This window comes from Micropterus salmoides, unplaced genomic scaffold (genome assembly GCF_014851395.1).
Source record: "Micropterus salmoides isolate LMB-PRFRI ecotype aquatic unplaced genomic scaffold, ASM1485139v1 Ms_hic_scaffold_16, whole genome shotgun sequence".
In the NCBI taxonomy this organism is placed as follows: Eukaryota; Metazoa; Chordata; class Actinopteri; order Centrarchiformes; family Centrarchidae; genus Micropterus; species Micropterus salmoides.
Window position 1 is genome coordinate 3,465,530 of NW_024040707.1, and position 26,019 is coordinate 3,491,548.

The window sequence follows — 26,019 nt, forward strand, 5'->3', positions numbered from 1 at the left end:
TGGTGTCAGAAGAAAACGGAGAGGTGGAAGACAGTAGAAAGACGAACTAAACCTGTTAAGCAAAACAACGTCCCGGAAAAGTTAGGAAGATGGATGGAGAAACAATGGGCAACAGTTAGCGCAACAGTTAGCTCCACAGCTAGCCCGCCAGGCACGTTCAGCTTATCCAATGCTAGCGAATGGCCGAGATGGATTAAGTGCTTCGAACTACAGAATAGCATCAGGATTGGATAAACAATCGTCAGAGTTTCAAGTGAACGCCTTCAAGCCGTGACAAGAGTGAGACAGAGTGCAGCAGTGGAAAAAAAAGCAGCCAGTGTTGCGAGGGACAAAGCAAGCGACCGGATAGGTTGAAGCGATACAGCAAAAACACACGAAATGGCGCAAAGCGGCCAAAGATAAACCGATACAAAGACACCTGAATGCAGCAGGTGCGGACTGTCAAGGAAACATCTGCGGAAGGACTGCCCCACCCGTGATGCAGAGTGCAGGAGTTGTCACAAAAGGGACACTTTGCAAAGAAATGCAGATCGACAGGTGGGAGGATTTTGCTTCCTTGGAGAAGTGGGCTCGGAAGGAGAGGACGAGTGGATAGTGTAGTTAAATGGAGAAGCAACTGTTTTCAAACTGGATACTGGAGCAAGTGTTACAGCAATTCCAAGCAGCAGCTACTCCATTAAAAAGCATGGGACACTGCAACCGCCACTCAAAGTGCTGTAGGACCCAGCGTACAGACTGGAAGTAAAAGGACGCTTTAAAGGTGAACTGAGTCACGAAAAGGTAACAACAGAACAAGACATTTATGTTGTTGAAGGTTTGACTAAGGCGCTACTGGGCCTTCCTGCTATATAGCACTCAAGCTAATAAGGCGTGTCCACACTGTACAAGCCCGGCAAGAGGATTTTAAGGCTCAGTACCCTACAGTGTTTTCAGGATTGGGAAAATTAAAGGAGCCCTACAAAATAGAATTGGAGCCAGGTGCTGTCCCGTATGCTCTGTCATCCCCACGCCGCGTGCCTCTACCACTGCGAGACAACGTACAGGCGGAGCTGAAGCGTATGGAGGACATGGGAGTGATTTCAAAGGTGACCCAGCCCACACCCTGGTGCGCAGGCATGGTTGTCGCGCCAAAGGCTCAGCCAGGAAAGATTCGGCTGTGCGTGGACCTGGAGAGAGAGACACATTCTCCCACCAGTAGACCACACACTAGCCATGCTGGCCGGGGAAAAAGTTTTCACGAAGCTGGACACAACCTCCGGTTTCTGGCAGATCCCATTGTCGGAGGAGAGCCAGCTCCTCACTACATTCATCACCCCTCCTGCTTCTTACTTAAGAGGGGAGGTGTTCTGTAAAGGGAACTAAAGTCTCACGGTGAAGTTTTAGAAGGTGACACGAAGGTTCGAAGTAAAAAGGTTCCTGCAAAGCATGTGCCCGCTCTCGGTGTCTTTATTCAGTGCATACACTCGGCATACTTAACAAAACATGGTGTCAGAAGAAAAACGGAGAGGTGGAAGACGTAGAAAGACGAACTAAACCTGTTAAGCAAAACAACGTCCCGGAAAAGTTAGGAAGATGGATGGAGAAACAATGGCCAAGTTAGCGCAACAATTAGCTCCACAGCTAGCGCCGCCAGGCACGTTCAGCTTCTCCAATGCTAGCGAATGGCCGAGATGGATTAAGTGCTTCGAACGCTACAGAATAGCATCAGGATTGGATAAACAATCGTCAGAGTTTCAAGTGAACGCCTTCAAGCCGTGACAAGAGTGAGACAGAGTGCAGCAGTGGAAAAAAAAGCAGCCAGTGTTGCGAGGGACAAAGCAAGCGACCGGATAGGTTGAAGCGATACAGCAAAAACACACGAAATGGCGCAAAGCGGCCAAAGATAAACCCGATACAAAGACACCTGAATGCAGCAGGTGCGGACTGTCAAGGAAACATCTGCGGAAGGACTGCCCCACCCGTGATGCAGAGTGCAGGAGTTGTCACAAAAAGGGACACTTTGCAAAGAAATGCAGATCGACAGGTGGGAGGATTTTGCTTTCCTTGGAGAAGTGGGCTCGGAAGGAGAGGACGAGTGGATAGTGTAGTTAAATGGAGAAGCAACTGTTTTCAAACTGGATACTGGAGCAAGTGTTACAGCAATTCCAAGCAGCAGCTACTCCATTAAAAAGCATGGGACACTGCAACCGCCACTCAAAGTGCTGTATGGACCCGGACACTACAGACTGGAAGTAAAAGGACGCTTTAAAGGTGAACTGAGTCACGAAAAGGTAACAACAGAACAAGACATTTATGTTGTTGAAGGTTTGACTAAGGCGCTACTGGGCCTTCCTGCTATATAAGCACTCAAGCTAATAAGGCGTGTCCACACTGTACAAGCCCGGCAAGAGGATTTTAAGGCTCAGTACCCTACAGTGTTTTCAGGATTGGGAAAATTAAAGGAGCCCTACAAAATAGAATTGGAGCCAGGTGCTGTCCCGTATGCTCTGTCATCCCCACGCCGCGTGCCTCTACCACTGCGAGACAACGTACAGGCGGAGCTGAAGCGTATGGAGGACATGGGAGTGATTTCAAAGGTGACCCAGCCCACACCCTGGTGCGCAGGCATGGTTGTCGCGCCAAAGGCTCAGCCAGGAAAGATTCGGCTGTGCGTGGACCTGGAGAGAGAGACACATTCTCCCACCAGTAGACCACACACTAGCCATGCTGGCCGGGGAAAAAGTTTTCACGAAGCTGGACACAACCTCCGGTTTCTGGCAGATCCCATTGTCGGAGGAGAGCCAGCTCCTCACTACATTCATCACCCCTCCTACTTCTTACTTAAGAGGGGAGGTGTTCTGTAAAGGGAACTAAAGTCTCACGGTGACACACAGACGTTTTAGAAGGTGACACGAAGGTTCGAAGTAAAAAGGTTCCTGCAAAGCATGTGCCCGCTCTCGGTGTCTTAATTCAGTGCATACACTCGGCATACTTAACAAAACAAACACTTCACATAGGATTAGGCACATTGGCCATCAGAGTTAACAGAAAAACACAGCAAGTGGATAGTTTTTATGTGAGATTATAACCCCTTCAGGCAATAAAAAAGTGATTTGTTTCCTTAAAAGAGACTACATGTAGCCACTTCAAAGGAAAAGTATGACATATTTGGAATCAGATCCACTTTTTTGCCAGAAGTCAGATGAGAGATAGATACCATATCTGTTTGCTAAATATGAAGCAACAGCTAGCTGCAGGTTAGCCTAGCTTCCACATTCATTTCATGTACAGATTTAACATTTGAGATATGTAAATACATAGTAAGCTTTAGATATGTAGGTAGGTGGATTGTGATACCTTTGGACAAAATCAGGCTAGCTGTTTTCTCCTACTTTCAGTTATTATGCTTAAAACTAACTGGCTGCTAACTGTACTTTCAAATTTAACACTTCCATACAGACATCAGACTAGGGTGACCAGATGAGAATGTGAAATTCGGGTACCGGTACAATCAGTGTCAATGAGCATTAACACACGTGAAAATCAAAACACAGCTAAAAATAATTATTTTTGTTTGTGCATGCAGTCATTTGTCTGTCAATAGGAAAAACACAACAGCTGAGGGTATGGGGGTGCAGTGGAAAAGACACATACCTTTGATGTGAGAGACTGGGGTTCAGTTCCCAGCTGTGACTCATCCACCAATGTGCCCCTGACACTTTACCCCTAGTTGCTCCAGAGGCGTGCGACCTCCGACATATATAGCAATTGAAAGTCGCTTGGGACAAAAGCGTCAGCTAAATGTAATAAAATAGTATGTAACAGTGGGAAAATCATGATCTTTTACCTGATTTTTATTTTATTCATTTCATCAGTGCGGTGTCACATCTGTCTGTGCAACGCTCTTGTCAGCTGTCTCCGCCATGGCTGCCTGAAGCTACACTTTCCCTGTCCTCGCGGCTGTAACTTCCACTAACCACAAGAAAACAAAGAGGGGAGAAGAGTACGACAAGTTTTACTTTGTTGCTATAACAACGCTGTTGACACAATGTATAGATAACCTGCAACCCCTGCTGGAGCAAGAGAACCACACAACAATCAGTATATAATGAATAATAATCAAAACTCATGTTAGGTCTAATTTTCGGGGACAAACCGGATAGGAGTCGGGACAACGGCTTGTAATTCGGGACTGTCCGGGATTTTTCGGGACGTCTGGTCACCCTACATCAGACTGGTATCAAACTTTTCATCTAACTTACAACAAGATACCAAAAAAGTCCAAATAGAATATTTTTTTCCCAAATAGTCAAACTATTCCTTTAAAGTTTGTCTGTGGTTCAGTATTTTCTGCCAGTGAGAGTTAGCATAACTGTTAGCATGTAGTATCTTCAGAAAATACTGTTGCTTTGGTTGCATGCATGTAGATATATCTTAAGTACTAATTTAGAACAGTGGCTAAATTAGTGTAGGAACTATGCTTGAGGTGTGCTGTTGTATGATTTTATTTGACGCCTGCAAGCCAATCAGAAATTAGTATTTTCTATAGACATTGTAAAGTAAAGTACGTCCAACTCCAACGTGATATCATGGAACGCTAACTTACGTAACGGAACGTAATGTAAATCTAATGTTGTGTAAACACCGGCCTCCTGGGTCTGGGCCAACTTACTATCCACCTGACCACCCCTCCACCACCTTAGTGTCAGACTCTAATGGCTATTTATATACCACATACGCTGATTTTATCTGTGGCAGTGGGTGTAATATGTCACTCTGTTTCTGCACAATAGAAGTCAATACAGTCTAAATGGCAAAAAAATGTGTTGGAATACCACTTACACTTCGAAATCATTGTATTATTCATACACCTTTTGATGATACCAGCCTGCCAACTCACTTGTATGCATGCCTTCAGGGACCTCATATCATTTTAGAGCTCAGTACTTGACCCTGAGGTGTGTGTGTCAATGTGTAAACTTGTTCTTCTCCTCAATCTATTACAGATGTGTGGCTGCCTGTCGGTCTGACTCTGGCCGTAATGGTTATCCTATTATTACTGGCTGTGGTGATATACTGCAGGAAGAGGTCTTCTAAACCCAAGGGTGAGGCAACAGGAAACACACACAGCCCGGCAGGCAACCACTGCAGGCAACTTTGTCTCTTTCCATGTAAATTTACTTTTGTAAGTTTATTTTCTCACACCGTGAGATTTTAGGTGCACAGAAGTAAATGCCAGGAGTCAGATTGAAAATTGCAGAAACAACTAACAACATCTAAACTTAGGAGAACTGACTAAAAAACAAGCAGAATAATGACAATTATAAAGATTGTAAAAATTTTCAAAAACCAAGAAGCTTTAACTTGTTGCTATCACAGAGGGCAACAGGTGCTAGCTTGGGTGTCATTGTGCCTTGTAACAACACCAACTATCATTGCATATACTGTATCACATTGAGCTCTGCAAACAATTAAAAACAAACACTTCATCCCGTACCACACCTGACGACAAATCAGGTTGCTTACGACATGTTAGTGTTGCCGATACAGAAAAACGTAGTTAGCTACAATGGTAGTGTCCTCAAATTTGGTTTGTTAGAAAGTCTAAATACTTCGAGGGATGGGACATCTCTTTAATGATTGGCTGAAATTATGTTTGAACCAGTCATTGGGGATGTTTTCATTTTTGTGGTAAAACAGAATCCAGGCTGTGGCTCAGGAGTTAGAGCGGGTTGGCCGTTAATCGGAAGGTCGGTGGTTCAATCCCTGGCTGCCCCTGGTTGCGTGTCGAAGTGTCCTTGGGCAAGATACTGAACCCCGATTTGCCCCTGGCGGCTATTCCGCCAGTGTATGAATGAGTGTGAATTTTAGATTCTGTTTGAGCACTTAGGCTCAGTGTATGAATGTGTATGACTGGTGAATGCAGATGTAGTGTAAAAGCGCTTTGAGTGGTTGAAAAGACTAGAAATGCGCTATACAAGTACGGAGCATTTACAGAATCCGTTTTTGTTTCCATTTTATTAAGACAGATGTTTCATCAGTGTAGTGAACTTTCGTTTTATGAATAAACTGTTTTTCAGAAGCTCCAGTGGAAACAGAGTACACTTCTGTCACAGAGGTGAGTTTGATGAACATCTGAGTTTCATTATTTTTTTGTGAAACTAGCTCTTATTAATTCAAATCAAACCTTCTCCTCCTGTAGACCAACCAAGTGTACGAGAACATCAGAGAGGACAGACACAGCAGATCTGCTCCTGTGGAAATCTCTTCAGTTTACCCTCTCACCAAATATACCAAACAAAAAACTCCCGAATCCACTGATGACTACAGCTCTGTCTCTGAATCCAGATTTCAAAATACAGTAAGGAAAAAGTTATAGGATTTTAGCTTTGGGCTCAGAAAACAGCAGCGTTAGGCTGCATCCTATAAAAAACATGGTAATAGTTTGATTTTACATAACCGCCACAAGTTGTCACTGCAGGTTCCCTCGAATATCTAAAAATAAGACAATTAAAGATGTTAAAGACACATTTATGAATGTACTTCAATACAACACTGACAGGTGGAGGTGGTAACCTGCCAGGAACTGTAGCAATGTGCAAAGACAGAATGAAAAAGACTGCTGGCCAGTAGGGTACATGTGGATGTAAACAACGCTTGCAAATGCTTCATGAGAAAGGAAATGCATTCAACATCAGACAGACAGACACTAAGAATCATTCAAAAACAAAAACAAAAAAACTCAATCTCAAGTTTTAACTATATGAGATATATATATATATATATATATAAAATATGCGCTTTTGTCATTTTGTGGGAAACACTCAATATATATAAATAAATAGTTTTTCCAGGCTGACAAGGTAATGGTTATAATATTAATGATGGTGATAATAATAATAATAATAGTGGTGGGCAATTAATCGCATTGGTATACGCAAAATTGAATAATGAATTCTAAAGTTGTGTATTATGCACTTTTAATTTAAATGTACTGCTATATACACAAAACTGCAATAACATGTGGTTTGCAAACACTTTAAACAAATAAACTGCTTTTTACCAGCAGTATTCCCTTTACACAGTAGCAGTAAAATGTTTCTTGAAAATCTCAACTTAAACATTAATGTCATCAAATCAAACCAAAGCTATTTGCCACTGCCAGGGAATTACCTTTATCTAGTTTGTTAAAACAAGTTACCATCAGAGTCCAGTTTTTTTAGGGGGGGTTTCTGAACAGGTCTTAACATCAGCAGAAACATTTTCATTTTATCAGGCAGCAGCAGAAACGGTCTATGTAAGGTGAAGTGGTTGAGAACAAGGTGTAGCGACAAGCGGGCACGTTGTGCTCGCCTCACGCACACACCAGACCGCTGCCGAAGTTGAATTGACTTGAACTTTTTGTACCTGAGGCGCAGTGAGATTCCAGAAACTATTACTGTTTACTAAATAGGACATCAAGAGGAGGGAATTCACATGGCTGAGCATCCCCGCAAAACTAGATGTAGGTCTATCAGGTGAAGTTATGTAGCCTATAATTATAACTTAAGTTAAATAGGCTACAGCTGTGTAGTGCACAGAAGCCGTTGTAATGGTTACTATCCATAAAGCACCTGCCGTTTACTCACAGAGTGCTATCTTGCTTCTCCCACACGCTGCATCCTGCGTAGTCTACGAAAGCCTTCCTCTACTGCTGGTTTGGCTGATTTGCAGGCTGATCAACATCCTGCCCCTCCTGTGACCCATCGTTTGACTGTATGTGTATTCAGAGCTTTCAAAATAATAATGATTTTGTGTGTTAACGTGATAAGTTGCCCAGCCCTAAACAATAATAATAATAATGATAAGCATTTGCCCAGTTGGCAGTGGCCGGCCTGGTCCGGAGATGGGCTGACCGACCTGTGTAGAGGTTACTCAATTTGGGACATTCAGTCAAAATTCGTGGTAGGAAGAAAATAGTGACACACTAATATACTTTGGGTTTGTAATATATTAATATGCAGTAAATGATGACAGTAACAGCGGACAAAAAACATAGACAGACAGCACACAGACTCTACAATATATTCAGATTAAGAGCCGTTGATTTTACTGTATGTGTAAATGGGTGCTCTTTAAAACCTATTAAGCATTGTTAGCCAGTCACGTACACGAAATGTTAGAAATCTGTTACACACAGTACTGGTTATATTATTTTCATTATGTTTACATGACATCTAAATGACCAGAGCAGGGCTTTTTAAAGTGTCACCCAGGACCACTAATGCAGGAAATACAGATACAGTGTGTGGTAGAACATTAATTAAACTGAATAAAGAACACTGACAAAGCATCTCAGCAAACTGCAAATGTTTTTGTTATCTTTTTATAAAACACAAAAAATGTTGGCAAAACAACAGATTCTGTTACTATTAGAGCAGCAACGCAGACAGAGTAGCACAGCTACATCTGATGGACTTTGGGTATAAGATTATTACAAGAACAGTCTTTAAATGCTTTGTTTTCTTTTTCTAGGCTGAAGACTACTTGGGTAAACTCACCTATTCTGAGGTGATTTTTTCCAAAAGGACCGTTGGCTCGTCCACCAGAGCCCTCCGTGGTGACGACAATAATGTTGTCTACTCTGTTCCACGGGTAGAGACGAGCTCCGATACTGATGATCAACCTGTTTACTCTGTTACTTAGCTTCACATTATTATAACATATTATAACATATTGTGTTGTGATTTGCAAATGCGCACAATTTTATCTGTACATACATCTTTTTATTTCACATACAAAGTGTTATTTCAACATTTGTGGATCCATTTTCACACACAAAACAGTTTTCACACATTGGTGGATCTCTTCCAGTCAATTTGCGGGTCACGTTACATTTGTGACTTCCTTTTTACGCATTTGTGGAATTTTTGTCCAATCTGTCCTGCCCAGATCTGTAAGTTTAACAGCAGTTTAATAGCTACCCTAGCAGGGTACTCACTGATGCACTGATCCAGGTCTAGGAGGAGACCAGGACGCCAGGACACCACCTGCCATCTCATCAGGAGCATGCTCAGAGATTGATGGGCGTGCCATTCACACTACTGAGACATTATGAGTTGATGAAAGTCATAAAAGTTGGATCAGCCTGTGATTGATTTTTTTACTTTGATTTTTAGTTCATCTTTTTATATTGAGTAAGAAGAGCAAGGAAGTTTGTCATTAATGCATGTATAATGTATTATTTTGGACTGTGACATACTGGAGACCATACTGGTAAAAATGTGCCTCTAACCTCAGACCCTGCAGCAGACATAAAGATAATGGATAATCGAGCGGCTGCTCACTGCTCCCTTGAGGGATGGGTTAAAGTGCAGAGAACGAATTTCGCAATGTGTATGTGACAATAAAAGTATCTTCTTCTTCTATCTCTTTAATAAAGCCAGTATAGACAGAAAAAAAACACTACAGAGAAAAAAAATTGTTCAATGTACAAAAACTTGTAGGACAGACTTGAAAAAATGCAAACTTATCCTTTAAAATATTCATTACAAGTTACTTCCGTAAAAAAAAATTTGAGGAAGGAAAATGAAGGACACGAACTTACCCAACTATTCACTTTCACTTAAACAATGTCACACCTTTTTTTCTTACGTTTGGTTTTAAGACTGCAGTTATTATGGTTATAGATTAAATAAAATGTCAGAAAATAGTGAAAATTGCCTTTAACATTTCAAACAGCCCAAGGTCATCTGTTTTTCACTTTCGGGGATATATTTCATATTTTAGTCGCACTCACTGGAACATTCCTATTGTAGTTAACAAGTTGGAGATAATGTGGCTAATGTGAATATCTGTGAGTGAGGATGACTGTTGTGCAGCTGAAACAAATAAATGTCGTTTAAAAGTGAGTTTTTTTTATCTGCTGGTAGTCTGAATGTGTTTTGACAGCATTTCATTTAATACAAAATGAGCAAGATTTTATCAATGTAAAGTAGACGTCTAAAACTTCACAGTCAGTTTGAACCTAGACACATTTTCCACTGCTAAAAAAATCATTAATAGGCTAACCTACTGAGTCGGACTGTCACTGTTACAATCTGCCTAAACTATGTCTAATTTGTTCGATTAATATTTTCATCTTCATTTATCGCCACCGGCATTTTGTCCCATCAGGCTACAGCTGAATAAATATAGCCTATAGCTCATTTAAAATGAATGTAATGGGCTGTAGGAGAATTCCAGCACTTTATCATTCATTATTGAAACCCAGTCTGGGAGGATGAATGAGCAACACTGTATAAAATGTATTTTTGTTAATATATTGATATTTCCTCCTCTCCTGTGTTTTAACATTAATAGCCTATCATGGTTTGCATTGGCACGCATTCATATTTATGGCTTAAAATTAAAACGGAGGCTCTGCCTTTAATACCTTTTTACCTGTTGCCATGGTGAGTCGTAGCATCGGAGCTCCATTCATGATGGCTTTTCTTCATCTCTACGCACGCGCTTCCATCAGGTTCATACTCTGAGTTGACTGAACAGGGCCCTGAACTGGAGCCGGCTTGTCAAGAGCCGCCCTACTCTGTTTCTGATTGGCTAGTAGTCCTTAACCAGAGGCGAGTTTGCAACATTTTCGGATTGAATGACATGTTTCCTTGCAACGTTGCGCAACGTTCTGCTACGGGCTTCTAGGTTTGTTTTCTCCCGCTTGGTGGGCGTCTCTCAGATGTTACCCAATCAGCTGCGACAAGTTTGTAAACACAACAGTGTTGAAAAAGCCAAGATCATTTAGAAGTGACAGGCATCACTCTGTAGCTAAAACAGAGCAGTCAACACAGGGTAATAAGAGGGGCTGCAGCAATGTGCAGTATAACAAAAAATATGGTGTTTTATCAAATTTAAAGCATCTTAACATATTCTGGTACAACCCCTAAATAAAATAATGAAAATAAAGAAACAAACAAATTCACAAACAACTACAATGCTAACACATGATGAAGGTGGGGAAGTGGAAGGAGTTGCATTTCAGGGGTGAGCCAATAAAATTTTAGAAATACACAGCAGTAGTTTCCTGCTGTTTGCAAGTTTTGTGAACCTACAGGCCACAGTGTGCTAATACTAGTTCATTCACTAGATCATTAGACGTCTAGGAGTGTAGCTCCTGAGATGGCGTTGTCGGTTGGTTAGCTGCCATGGCTGATTACTCATTATTCCGCCAAGGTATTTTAGCTGTGCTTTCATTCTCTGTCCAAATGTTTGGTTTTTTTGTTTGTAACTTGCCCTCTATAAGAACTGTCCTGCAGTTTCTACGTGTGAATGCACCTACGAGAGCCTCGATCCAGACGGCAGGGATCAGAACCAAACCTTCTCTACACCCGGACACACACAGCACACATGATACTGTTTGTGTCTCACTGAGCACTACAACTCAGTCATATACTAATGTATTCAGGTGGAGTAACACTATCCCACCAAGAAGCAGTCAAAATTATCTTAAGTGTAAACCTTATACAAATCAAGGTATTATTATTATTATTATTATATCAGCATCATTATTATTATTATTATTATTGTTGTGTGTGCTATTTAAAACAGAAAAGCCGGATTAATAATAGTTCTATATGTAAATTAGCAACTGGTATTTTTAATTTGATTACATAAGGCATTTTGTTGTCAGATGGCCTTTGCATAAATGGAATAATACCCAACAAGTTTTAAATTTAAATCCCATGATAGTAATAGGTGATGCTGGGGCTAAGTAAAAAAGATTGTGGAACTCAATAATGCACACAATACCCCAGTAAAATGTATAATCTTGGACTGTATAGAAATCCTGAAGAACATGCAGGTTCATCAGAAAAATGTGCCAATGAATTCACTTACAATGAGGTCACAATGACAGTTGCAGGGCAGTTACCTCAGACCCTGCAGTAGAAATATAGATGATGGAGGCGGGAGGAGAGTAGAGCTGTGTGTGGTTTGGAGGAGGGACTCCCTCATTTAGAAAAGTAAGAAGTTCCTGGTTTGTCAGTGAAGAAATCAGAGAGGCAGCAGTAAACCATCAGAGCCTCAACATGAAAGTCCGTCACACCTTGATCTGCTTCTTCTTCCTCTGTGAGTATTCACTTTGGATTTCTATCTCTCTCTCTTGTTATATCATTTTTTCTTTTGTTTCTTTATTGGTCAGTAGTGTCAGTTTCTGATGAGTCCTTTAATTTGTTAAACATGATGGTCAGAGTCAGGTATGAATCACTTTAATGGATACATTCACTGTTTTTCCTAAAACACATCCTCACATGCCCATATGTACATTTAAAGGATTATTAGTAGTCCTTCTTTGATGTATCCCTTAGTGGAAGTGAATAGGAACAAGATTCACAGTTCTTCTACTGCGTAAAAGTTACTACTAAAGTTTATTTGAAGTTAATATGAGACTTCAGTCTGAGTTATTCATACCCCCTCCCTATAACATATGCTTAAGCATCATATACACTTAGTAAGTAAAGTTTATTTGTATAGCACCTTTCACAGATAAAAATCACAAAGTGCTTCACAATAAAATGTAATACCAATACAACAAAGTAAAATAAGAAAAATTAAATACAAATAAAAAACCATAAAACCCCACGTCTAACTAAAAGTCTGCTTGAACAGCAGCGTCTTCACTTGTTTTTTAAAAGAATCAACAGAATTCACACACCGCAGAAAGGTATGCAAAGCACGTGCCACTGCTCGGAATGAACGATCCCCTCTGGTTTTTTAATGAGTGTCGGGAACCACTAACAACCTCTGACCTGATGACTCAGACTACGGGTGGGAGTATGAAACTGTATCAACTCAGAGATGTAGGGAGGAACTTGACTTGTAAGTGTTGTTTTAGGAAAGACTTGAAAAAATGTGAACCTCTTCTTTAAACATATAGGTTACTACATGGTCATTGTTACTTCCTCAAAATAAAAATTGAGGAAGGAAAATTAGGTAAAATTAAGGTGCAGCTGACAGAAAGGGGGGTTTGGACAGAATAGTAAATATTAAATATGATTTTAAATACGCATAGTAAAAAAAAATTAAAATCAATATGTGGCAATCAGCGTTGATAATTATCTAATTTATAGGCTAATTATGGGAAACACTGCTTTCATTACCTCTCCTTCACCCCCAAACAAAGCAGTCTCTCCCGACTTTTTAGCTAATATCATATTCATGACAGCATCAAGGAGTGTGTTTTTTACAAAGCATAGCCTAGGCCTAACGTTTCTTAACACAAGCGGCTGAAATGAAAAAATAAAGCAAGTAAATCCCGACTTTTACACAGCTGTTTTTTTGCACGTGTAGCCTGTTTATAAGAGCAGTCTTCAGCAGTAGCATAACGCTACGTTAAAGCCACTCTCTCCTGATGAGTCCAAGCATCAGTGACAGCAGCTGCCGGAGTTTCTTTCTGCTTCTGCATATGCTTCAATAAATCAGATGTAGAAATGTTTGCGGTTGAAAGCTTTTTGCCGGTTGCACAGAGTTTACAATAGGCGACAATGTTCTTTGCATCAGACTGTGACACAATAATGGCCGTGGTTACTTACAGCATAGGTTGTTTTTTACATTACTTTTCCTTTTATGGGTAGATGGTCCTTCTGTTCAGTAGTTGCAACACCCCTTTGCCTCAGTTCACAAACTATTTTCCAAATAAGGTAATAAAATATATCATGCAGGTCTCTATAGCTCATGTTAGAATAACCCTTTAACTGTTTAATGCATAAAGGCCAAATATAATAGGCCTCACTTCTCAAACAAAATAAATGAACATCTCTTCTCTGACATAATCTTCAATGCATACACAAATAAGCATCACTCCAAATGTAGAATACATTAAATCAGTTCATGTCAACACTCAAAATACAAGTCTTCAGGGAGACCGTTTTTATGTATCTAAAGGGTCGAGTTGCCAGCAAGAGCGTACTTTCACTTCCTCTTTACTGGACATCAGCGTCTAATCTGAAATATGATCATGTACAATCATAGGTCTCCGGAGGTCGAGCAAAGATCAGCTCACAGGAGACTGCAGAGACACACTAAAATATAAAACAGTATATCAAACAAAACATCTTACTTTAACCTTGTACGTTTGAGATCTGAGCTAAGCAGTCAACAATAATCTTGTCTTAAAACACAGGCCATCACAGTTAAAGCACAGGTGAATAATTTTTCTATATGACTTTTATATGTGTCAGGCAGTCAAACACTACCTATAAAGTCCCCCCAAGAACCAGAACCAGTTGCTTCCTTCCTTTTCTTCACATTTATCTCATTCTCACAACATCCTGCACAATGCTACATACCTCTTTTCACCCTGTGTGGTGAACACTCTGTTTTAGCTACAGAGTGAGGCCTCACACTTCTATTCAATCTTTGTTGGGAGTTGCACATGCACAGTACCTAGGTCAGGTACTGCTGGTCAATTTACGGATGGAATATATTGAAGTAATTTGCTTGAAACACTATATGAATAAACACACTCTTATTAAAAGAGAGAGGAACAGAGAAATATAAACGCAGCGGTTTGGCAGGTCTGATTGTGGAATGGGCCACATCAGGTCCGCATTCTGCAGATAAAGAGAAAAAAAAATGAGCACATCGCTCTCAAATACTGCTAGGTTGTTCACCAGGAAACAGCTGTGAAACAACAGCAGGGCTCTGTTGATAAATGAAGATCAGCTGTTAGCTGCAAACACACCACAGGGCTAACGTTAACATTGATATGTGGCTGTGTTTTGATGTGTTAATGACCAGTGGCCTGTACTACGTAGGGAGTTCAGCCTATTCAACTCGGCGTTATCAGGCAAACTCAGGGTGGAAAAACTCTGACCGCCTACACTGGAGTTAAACGGTACTACGAAGGTGGATAAGATGTTGGTTAGTTGAGTCTGTGTTAACCTCGTGTTAAGTTAATTGGAGTATAAAAGCATAAAACAGGTGTGTTCGGCTGTGCAGGCAGAGTTTTTTTGCAATGGCGCATGATCTGTGTTTTCCCCAGAAGAATGCATGTTGATAGTGATAGTGACAGGATATGAGGAGTTTATAGACACGTTAATGGCTAAATCTAATATTGCAGCAGCTGACAAAGCCAGGGAGGCTTATTGGCATCATGTTGAGTAAATCTGTAGCCTAATTATCTTCCCATTGTTCTTATTGTAGTTCAAATCTCTATTATGTATTGTACAGGCTCTTCTTTTATGTGTAATATAATTAAGATGCAAATGTACAACTGCACATAAGGTCCATTGTAAATTGTAGGAAAAAAAGGATCCAGCGGAGAGGAGTAGACTTTGCAATCGGATTTAGCAGTGAGGAAATACTCGTGAGTTTAGCCCACTATTACTATCATGCACCTCGGAGACTTTGCTGTAGATCGGGCGTATTCAGAAGAAAACACCAGAGTGATTTAGATTTTTTGTGACTTTCATTTTGAGGAATTTCCGACTTTGGTTCGTGTAAATTTGACACTTTGCCTGCTCTCAGGAAGAGGGGAATAGTTTTGAGTAGTTCAAATTTATTTAATATAAAATGCACAAATCCACACTGTTGTCCCACTACACGGGATGGCGCTGTAATAACGTTATGCTTTATGAAATGTCACATAATTAAGAAAATAGATAATGTTAACGTTACCTGACAACAGAATTGCCTCTCATTCTCCAGCGCTGGCAGTAAGGATTGGACAATTGGAAAAAAACGTGAATGACGTCAGGTGCTTTTCTGCTCAGAGCGCTCCTTCCAAAATGCGAGGCGCAGCAGACGTCCAAAACGCAAGGCACCCAGGGCGCTTAAACAGCATGCAGAACACTCACTGCCAATGGAATACAATTAAAAAACGGCGCCTCTCACTGCATAAAACGCGTTCTGTCTGATCCGGGCCTAACTCAGCCTGCCGAATGAACAAAAGACTCCAAGGACCCATGTGAGTGGTGAACGAATAGTTCATTCCTGCAGTTAGTTATCTTAACTTAAAAATGTGAGTTGAATTGTTTGTTTGTTTGACAAGAGAAAGCAAATTTCCTTGAATAGACAATGTAATATAGATAGTTGTTTTAACTCACAAATTGTATAAAGTAACATCATGAGTTGAAACAAAGTTTTTCTTAAAGTTCAGTTTACTCACATTTTTAAGGCAGCGCTTACGATTTTTAGTTGAACCACCTTGATAATTTTACAGTGTGATTATTTTCATTGTAGATTAATCTACTGATAATAATCAATAATAAAATAGTGAATTGCCTTTAACATTTTGCACTGCCCAAGGTCATCTGTTTCGATAGATCCATCACATTTGGGGGCATTACACTGACTTACATTCACACCATAACCCTAACACTAACCACTACCTGCTTAAACCTATGCCTAACCTTAACCTAAAACTAAGAAGATAATACTGAAAGCCTCACTGAGCTCTTATGTTCAGATTTTGTCTTAATGATATATTTTTGGTTTTGTTGTGTTACAGACAGTTTTCCACTCTGGTATTAGATTCTAAATGAATATCATTACTGACATCAAAACCTCAGGAGTAGGGTTACATGTGTCTCATTATGTTACAAATTGTTATCTTTTTTATGGCTCACTGCTGTTTGAGGAGAGAGAAAATAACATAAAAGACCAAAACCACAACAGCAGCATTCAAACATGTACATATTAAAAGATCTGGGGGGATCAGTCACTTTATCATTACCGGTGTCACTCTCTGTACTGTAAATGTGAAGCCGCAAATGTTGTGATCAGACTGCAGCATCTTACAGGAAGTTCAGACAGTAACTATTGTTGTTCATCTTTTCAACAGCTCTGCAGGATGGAAACACTGGTCTCACCAATGCCCAGATCACATCTGTGTTTACAGGAACTGAAGGAGGAGATATCACAGTTAGATGCTCCTTTTCTTCACCTGGAAGCTCGACGTTCTTTTGCAAGAGAGAATGTAAACGAGAGGACATCCTCATTCACACAACTGGTGTCAGAGATCAGAGAGGCAGATACAGCATCATAAATGAGAGAGGAGGAAATGTTTTCGTGAGCATCACACAGCTGACCAAGTCTGACTCAGGACTGTACAAGTGTGGTCTGGGTGGATCAAACATTGAGCTTGAAATCATTGTTGTAGATGGTGAGTTTCTACTGAAAGTCATAAAAATGTTTCTTTCCTGTTTGAAGAAAAGCTTCACTGTTCACTGGTTGATTCTCATTTAACACCAACAGGCTGATAAACTGAATCTGTCACACAAACAAACACATTTTTTATACTTTTCATTTTGACATCAGTGTGAAAGTTTTAACAGTTTGTGCTTCTGAAGTGAATGTTTTCTTTAACAGTTTATTTCCGAGTATTTTTCACCTGCAATCACAGAATATTAATATCACTTTTCCATATGCAAAGATCAATGATCATATTGTGTGCAGAGGCTGAGATTATGATGCTCTGAATCTTTGCTGTAAGAATCCAAAGCAGTCACAGACTGGTAGAACTGGGCAGCTCCCAGTGTAACTGGGGATCACATTTGAAACTGTGATTATTGTGATCAGACTGCATCATGTTAAGTACAGATAGTAACTATTGATTGTTCATCTTTTCAACAGCACTGCTGGATGGAAGTCCTCCTGAAGAACAATTCCTCTATACAAGAGCTGGAGGAAATATTGTAGTTGAATGCTCCTTTACTTTCTCTGGAAGCAGGAAGTACTTCTGCAAGGAAGAATGTGAAGAGAAAGACATTCTTGTTGACACAACTGGTTACACAGCTGAGAGAGGCAGATACAGCATCAGATATATAGAACGATCTCTGACAGATGTATCTGTGTATGTGAGCATCACACAGCTGACCGAGTCTGACTCAGGACGGTACAGGTGTGGTCTGGACAGACGTTTATCACCAGATTCCTACTGGGAGTTTGAGATCACTGTCACAGATGGTGAGTTTCAACTTGGAAACGTTTGCTCATGTCTCTGCAGGTCTGCAGAAAGCTTCCATTCCCATCTCTGTGAACTCTGATAAATGTTGTTTAAAACTAACAGCTGACACACAGAAACAGACTGTACACTCATTTCTCTCATCAAGATTTCTTTGTATCTGCATGTTTTTGCTGTTCACAGCGTCAACCACTTCAAAATCAGAATCATCTCTACCGGCTTTTTCAACATCAAACCCATCAGCCTCCAAACCAACAACAACAACACAGAGTTTAAGCTCTCAGACTGACCAGCGGCAAACTGGGACAGCACCACCTGAAGGTACATCCACACTGTTTGATAGATGAAATTCTATGACTGAAAGCAATGACATGTAATTCTCCTACCAGCAACTAGCAAAGCCTCTCAGCCAGTGGCTTTGGAGAAGATCCCAGTCAGAAAAGACTATGATGGATATAAGCCAGTGAAACATGAGCTACTCTAATAGGTGGGACTTGGGCTCTTTATTGTAGTTACAAATATGAACACTGTGCTCCAGAATAAGCTGAGGAATTTATGCATTTATGTAAATTATGTTCTTTTGTTTTTAGGATTTGATATCTTGATTAAAATAGACAGCTATTCAGGTGTTACTATTAGTTTGACAGCACTGCATGAACAGGGCCTCAGGTCCCACATGTTAAATCATCATTTATTAATCAGGAAACATCTTGAAAACAAACCTTTTCTTCACTTCAACCTCCACCACAGGTTGGGCCTCCACCCCCACCTCCATGCTGCTGTATGCTGTTCTGATTCCTGTCATCATCGTCATCCTCTCAGGACTGACACTAATGATAATCTGTAATCAGAAGAACACAAGACCTGAGGGTGAGGCAACAGTAAACTCTTACACAGCAACGACACAAAACGTCCCTTTCTCATCAAAATGACATTTCAGTCAGGACACTCATGTCAAAGACATGTTAAAGAAACGAAAGAAATTCGCAAACAACTAAATGCTAATACAACAAGGAAAGTGGGGAGGTGGAAGGAGTTACATTTCAGGAAATAATATAAATATTTGTATCAAGATAGAGACTTTAACATCATTTTGTAGCCATACTAGGATTGTGGCTGTAGGGATGGCCTTGTCAGTCGGCCAGTCCACACAATCAAAATCACAATCAGCTTTATTGCCAAGCAGCTTTACACATACAAATAATTTGCTTTGGGGTCTTGGTGAATAACATTACTGGATGGAATGCCGTTTTTGTACAGGAAGATTTTTCTCCGTGTGACTGTGACCTTCCAACCTCACATGCACTTTCAATAATAACTCATCATAATAGAGAAAAATACTTTTGTCTGTTTCACAGGTTTGCAGACCAGAGGAAATTCAGATGGCACAAACACGGAGGTGACTTTCTTTAACTCTTTGATTACTCTCACTGTTGGATAAGATGTACCAATGTAGGTGACAATTATTAGATATTTTCTAAGGATTAGTATCAGGACATATTTTAAAAGGTTATTGACTTAAATATACCAGATCAACCTTTCTTTATTCAATTATTAGATGTTATTAGATTATTATTTAATTATTAGATCTTTCTTAAGGATTATTTACCGCATTTTGGCATTTTTTGATAGATGGTATTGATTTAACTCTGCTGTGTTTAGTCACATTGCTAGCTCTCCTTTACGACAGCCTACAGGTTAGCATTTCACTGAATGTAGGAGTTTATAAATTTATAAATTAGTGTGTGCTAACATTAAAATTATTTGGGCTCACAGTGAGTGGATCTTGATCTCTGATATCCAGGTTGACAATTTTAGCCTTTCTGTCGCATTCACCACTGAAAATGGCAAACGTTGCACATTTCTGTGAGGACCATGTCTTTTCTCTAGTTAATTGAGTAACATCAATTTCAAAGTCTTCATGACTTAATATACATATATTTATATAATGGATCTGATACAGTACCTGAGATACCCAGTAAGATAGATTGTACCCCAAAATAATCATATTTGTAGTTAATGAATCTCTAGCACAAGGAAATGAGTACCATATCATTTAAATTGATATTCTGCAATATTTTGCAGTTAACCTTTATTTATAATTTTTTACTTAAGATACTGAACCTAAAAACATCCAAATGATTAACCTTTAAACCTAAAAGTTTGAGGACAGTGGACTCAAGTAGTGACGGGTTTCACAGTGAAATAAATAACCAAAATGTCAACAGAAACCAGATCCCTTCTGCAGCCTAATCCTCTTTCTTCTCCAACGAAGGTTGATGTCAAGGGCAAATGACTTTGTAGAAGAAAAACTAGAATACGTTTCGTCGCTCATCCAAGAGACTTCTTCAGTTCTGACTGACTGGTAGGGAAACTCAGCTCTGTGGGATCGTGCTAGGATTGTCGATACCGCTGGTTCAATAGTGCTCCTGGCTGTGGTAACGACAGTCGTCATGGTTCATAGAGCCACCCGTGGCCAAGTCTGAACGACCATCGTTGGTATCATCACCTGAGGCCAAGAGGAAATGCTTGTTCGGTTTCCTGGGAAGTGATGAAAGGACAGCATTGTAAGTGGGGGATAAGTGGTGGCGTAGACCCCCCTCCTCTTTTCAGCGATGGCTTCTCGACCCTGGTGTAGATGGCTTCCTTGACACCTCTTTCAAACCATCCATCTTCTCTGTCTAAAATGTGCACCTGGTGGTCCTCAAACGAGTGTCCTCTGTCCTTCAGATGTAAGTAGACTGCAGAGTCTTGACCTGAGGAGTTGGCCCTTCTGTGTTGAGCCATGCGTTTGTGTCGTGGTTGTTTAGTCTCCCCAATATACAGGTCTGTGCATTCCTCACTGCATTGGACCGCATACACTAGATTGCTTTTCTTTTGTTTGGGTGTGCGGTCTTTGGGGTGTACCAGCATCTGTCTTAGTGTGTTCTTGGGTTTAAAAAACACAGGGATGTTATGTTTGTTGAAAATCCTCCTGAGTTTCTCTGATACTCCAGACACGTATGGAATCACAATGTTGTTGCGTTTGACCTTCTTTTCCTCCTCCCCTGTAGTTTTGGTCTTCTTCCTGGATTTGGTGGCTGTTTTCACAAAGGTCCATTTAGGGTATCCACAGACTGTAAGTGCCCTCTTCAGGTGGTTCTGTTCCTTCTCTCTGGCTTCTGCACTTGTTGGTATGTGGTCCGCTCTGTGTTGCAGGGTTCTGATGACTCCTAGCTTGTTTTCCAGTGGTTGGTGGGAATCGAAGAGTAGGTATTGGTCCGTGTGTGGGGGTTTCCTTTAAACCCCAATTTGCAGGCTCCTGTCATCTTCAACATGTACAGCACAGTCCAGGAATGCCAAACTGTTGTTGTGAACATCTTCTCGTGTGAAATTGATATTACTGTCCACTGTCAAGTCGTTACCACAGCCAGGAGCACCAACGAACGATCCTAGCTATTGATCCCACAGAGCTTACCAGTCATTCAGAACTGAAGAAGTCTCTTGGATGAGGGACAAAATGTTAGTTTTTCTAGCTAGTTTTTCTTCTACAAAGTCCAGTTGCCCTTGACAGCAACCTTCATTGGATAACTATGACCTGGATGACTGAGAACCTTCACAGACATCCTCTTTCTTCATTGTCCATCACTCATATGTTCTTCAAAGTATAGCTAAGCAGGGAGGTGGACAGTAGGTGTGCTTTTGTTCTCTGTGAAAATCTTTGTTTATTTGGTTTCAGCTTGCTCCTTATGAGAACTTTCCTCCAGTTTCTACATCTGAATCCACCTACGAGAGCCTCGATCCAGCCAGCAGGGATCAGTACCAAACCTACGCTACACTCGGACACACACAGCACACATGATACAGTTTGTGTCTCACTGAGCACTGGAACTCTGCCATATACTTAGGTATTCAGGTAGATTAACACTCTCCCATTCATCATATCAGTACCACAATAAGAGCTACTGCTATTAATTTAACACACAAAAGTAGCGAAAGTTAGCTTTCTGCTCTCCTAAAGATGTTTTTTAAATTACCAAAAAAAACCAACAATGCCAAATCAAGATAAAGCAAAGCAAGGCAGTAAGGATTGGCCTCATGGTCGAGCACATGGACCACAACAAAACTCACAACTCAGTACAAATGTGATGCCATATTTGTCCACCATGTGGCCAAGGGGGAGCACTTAAGGAGATGCTTATGTGATTTGCAACCAGCGAGCTAGTCAGTATCACGGAGCCAGTGGTCCAAATAAATTATAGGAACATTACACATACTAATGTCATTGTAAATATGATTTCAATTTATTTTCCTGCATTCAGTGTTCATTTCAGCCTTAAGTCTAGCGTATGTCAGGTCACTGTTTTGGCTGATGCCCAGGATGATGCTTGCTTATGCCTACAGAGAGCAAAGGATGCTGTCTACAGTTCAGTTACCGGCCACCAATGTCATTAATAACAAGGTTTTCTGAAAGTTACACAGGGAACCTTTAATAAAATGGTTGAAAATAGAAAAACACAAGCAAATGAAGAAAAATATTAAGTCAATATTTAGAAGGAAAATAAATTCTTGTTTTGTATGTTTTCACAAATGGCCACTGTACATTTGTAGAGTTTCCTTTCACATGCAACCATTGTGACGCATTATCTATGATATTGTCTTTAATAATAATAATAATAATGATGATGATAATAATAATTCAGAAAACTTGTGTCAGCTGCTGTTGTGCTAATGTAAATATTTGGTAAAATGCTGATCCCCACATTATCCATTAATATTGCTGTAGATATTCGTGGATGTGAGAGAATGTTGCTAGGCTGACAAGTCTCTTAGCTGTTGCCTGGGTAATTTTTCCCACCACTGACCACCGTTATCAGCCAAGCAGCTGAACCTAAAGAAACACAAATGTATGGTTTCTTGCGATTTGTGATGAATAAATGGCTTACACAGTGCCAAAGTTGTAATGTTTCATAATGTAATTGAATTATTTACCATGTCATGTCAAATTATCATATGTTCTAATAATGCAATATACAAAGTAGGTACATGGATGCTGGGCAGCTAGCTTATCTTGTGCAAGTCAATGTGTTACATCTTATTTATTAGTACACTGATGTGGATTCTAAACAAAATAAAGAATGAACTATATAAAAAGCAGTTTTTTGGAGTTCTGCCATGAATCATGCAGTCCATAACTGAAAAACCCAGACATCACCAAAACAATACTGAGGGTATATAGCCTCCACTGCACAGAGGGCTTTTTCACATAACTACCAAGATAGCAGATTAAGATGGGATTAAGATTAGCAGATAGCAGCTGCACCCTGCAGTAGAAATATGGATGGAGAGGGGAGGAGAGTAGAGCTGTGTTGTGTTGTGTTTGGAGGAGGGACTCCAGCATTTAAAGAAGTTAGAAGTTCCTGGTTTGCAAGTAAAGAAGTCAGAGAGTCTGCAGTAAACCATCAGAGCCTCAACATGAAAGTCCGTCACACTTTGATCTGCTTCTTCTGTCACCTCTTCTTCTCCCTGAAGAACGACAATCCACCTCTGGGCTGGGATGCTCTGGCTCAATCGTGGTCCCAAGGTCTCCTTTACGCCTTTCCTCCCTTCACTCTCCTCCAGCCTCTTCTCCGAAGAGTGTGGGTGGAAGCGGTGAGGCTGATTCTGGTGGCTCCTCTTTGGCCTCACATGACATGGTTCTCAGCGACTCCGCCCCTCTTAGACGGGACTCCGTGGGAACTCCCGCATAGGAGGGACTTGCTGTCGCAGGCAGGTGTCGTAGGCCCTGTTTCATCCTTTCATCTCCGGCTGGTGGCCTTGCCCCTGAAAGGGACGCACTCGAGCGCACTCGACCCATGGCATTGCTACCTCATGGGCCTTGTGGCGGGGAGCCTCCCTTGCGGCTATATGTGCATGGTCGTCTCAGTCCACTTTCAACAGATTCTACCAGCTATCTCAGCCAGCCCCTCCTTTCATTACGCTGGTTGTCGTCTCTGTGGTCAGCCTTGCGCCTTGCGGGCTGCCCTGAGTGGCCTCCACGCATTCCTTGGGGCAGTCTTGCGTCTTGCGGACTCCCCAGCAGCCCCTCTGCCTCTCGACTTGCGGGGCCTTGACCTGGTTGGTGTGTAAATAGTGTGCATTTGTAAATAGTTTGTTTGTTTCACTATATGGGCAGCACGGTCTCCTCACCGGTGTCTTAAAGAGTTCCCCGTACATATTCCATATGGTGAAGAGATAGTCTCGACACGATAGAGAACGGTCGGTTACATTGTAACCTTGGTTCTCTGAGTGGAGAGACTATCTCTCCAACTGCAGGCCGCTCGGAGACTATCAAACTATCAGTGATTTCACGCAGCGCAGGTGCTTTTTAGTTTACCTATGGGGCGTGCCCGGGCAAGCCGGTGTGTCTTAAAGAGGTTTCCACGTTCCACGTACGTCTCTCCACTCAGAGAACCAAGGTTACAACGTAACGGACCGTTCAGACAGTAACGATTGTTGTTCATTCTTTCAGCAGCTCTGCAGGATGGAAACACTGGTCTCGCCAATGCCCAAATCCCAGCTGTGTTTACAAGAACTGAAGGAGGAGATATCACAGTTACATGCCACATTTCTTCACCTGGAGTCAGGAAGTTCTTCTGCAAGAGAGAATGTAAACCAGAGGACATCCTCATTGAAACAACTGGTGTCAGAGATCAGAGAGGCAGATACAGCATCACGTATGACAGAGGAGGAAATATTTTCGTGAGCATCACACAGCTGACCAAGTCTGACTCAATACAGGACAGTACAGGTGTGGTCTGGACAAATCAAACTTCGAGTTTGAAATCATTGTTGTAGATGGTGAGTTTCTACTAAAAGTCATGAAAATGTTTCTTTCCTGTCTGAAGAAAAGCTTCACTGTTCACTGGTTGATTTACTTTTTATTGGCATCTCTGTGAACTGATTATGCGTTTGTAATGCTCATTTAAAACCAAACTGAATCAGTGACACACAAAAACACACTGTGACGACAAGAGTGACAACATAAAGGAATCGCAGATACAATGAACTCAGCAAATCAAAGTTTATTCCACAAACTAAAAAGAACAAACAAGTAACCAAAAAACAGACATCTGTTTTGTTTTTCTGTTTTCAACCCATAACTGGAGCTGCGTTTTGTTCCATCTTTGACCGGTGTTGTATCCCTACAACCCGTTCTCACTCCCCAACTCGTCACATATGGCATGATCAAGGCCTATCGGTGTCTGTTTGTAATGTACTGGGTCCCTATAGCGTCATAGGTCAACCATGTCAGTTTGTGATGGTAAAGGCAGGAAGGCTATATGATATTTAACAGTAAAGACTGAGTAAGACTGTGGTTCTTTTCAAGTTGCATCTCATATCAACTATGGCGAATATGATTGTAGAAGTCAGCACTATAGGCCTATTATAGCCACATAGGCTTTGAAAAAAGAACTACGGGGGAGCCAGGGGGAGCTTTACTCCTCTTAATAAGACATGAGCTCCCCTGACATAATTTGTAATCTTTTGGAGGGTCTCTTAAAATATCGACAATTTTCATTTCTATTTTTCTGTAGTCTATCAACATGGATAATGCAAATCAGGCTACATCCAGCCAGAGGGATCACCGACCTCCTCTCTCTCGCACTGTAGGCTCCAGTGCCCGCTCCCTCTCCGGCGGCAATGGATGGTCAGTGGTTGTTCCCTCTGGCTGGATGAAGTCTGATGCTCCTAATCTATGTGTTCCTACAGCTGGAGGCTCACCACAGCGACGTGCAACTTTCAAAATTCTTCCATCTCAGAAAACAGAGGTCAGGTCGAAACAGTGTGGGCTAAAGAGGCTGAACGAAAATTACCCAAACCTTTTAATCTGTGGATGATTCGTTAATATACAGCTTGCTGGCTTAACTAGTATCAGTTCATGTTTGTTGTGTACCATTGGATGTACTGACTAAAGAAATCTTAAAAACCGGAGGATTCTCAGGAAAGTGTTCCTGTTCCAGTTGCTATTGAGTTACAAACTGAACGTTGAGCAGCCTCCGGTAGTGCAGCTATATAATATTGTCCTGTTTTTCAAACTAAAAACCCACTTATGTTGATGTTCAAGCTCATCTTAATTACATTTA

General features: G+C 40.9%; 1 protein-coding gene across 3 annotated transcripts in view; it reads left to right on the forward strand.

The window, feature by feature from the left end:
- The window catches only part of LOC119905011 (polymeric immunoglobulin receptor-like), a 94,298-nt gene that overhangs the window by 29,514 nt on the left and 38,765 nt on the right, over positions 1-26,019 (forward strand). Inside the window, exons 1-7 of one of the 3 annotated variants that reach the window (XM_038721673.1) lie at positions 11,972-12,078; positions 16,793-17,113; positions 17,584-17,916; positions 18,098-18,235; positions 18,665-18,784; positions 19,273-19,313; positions 21,633-23,050. In XM_038721673.1, coding sequence (XP_038577601.1) covers positions 12,039-12,078; positions 16,793-17,113; positions 17,584-17,916; positions 18,098-18,235; positions 18,665-18,784; positions 19,273-19,313; positions 21,633-21,755 — 1,116 coding nt within the window. In that variant the 5' untranslated portion in view covers positions 11,972-12,038 and the 3' untranslated portion in view covers positions 21,756-23,050. Of the gene's footprint in view, positions 1-11,971; positions 12,079-16,792; positions 17,114-17,583; positions 17,917-18,097; positions 18,236-18,664; positions 18,785-19,272; positions 19,314-21,632; positions 23,051-26,019 lie in introns of those variants that run through there. The other 2 variants (XM_038721677.1, XM_038721674.1) reach the window with 2 other exon arrangements.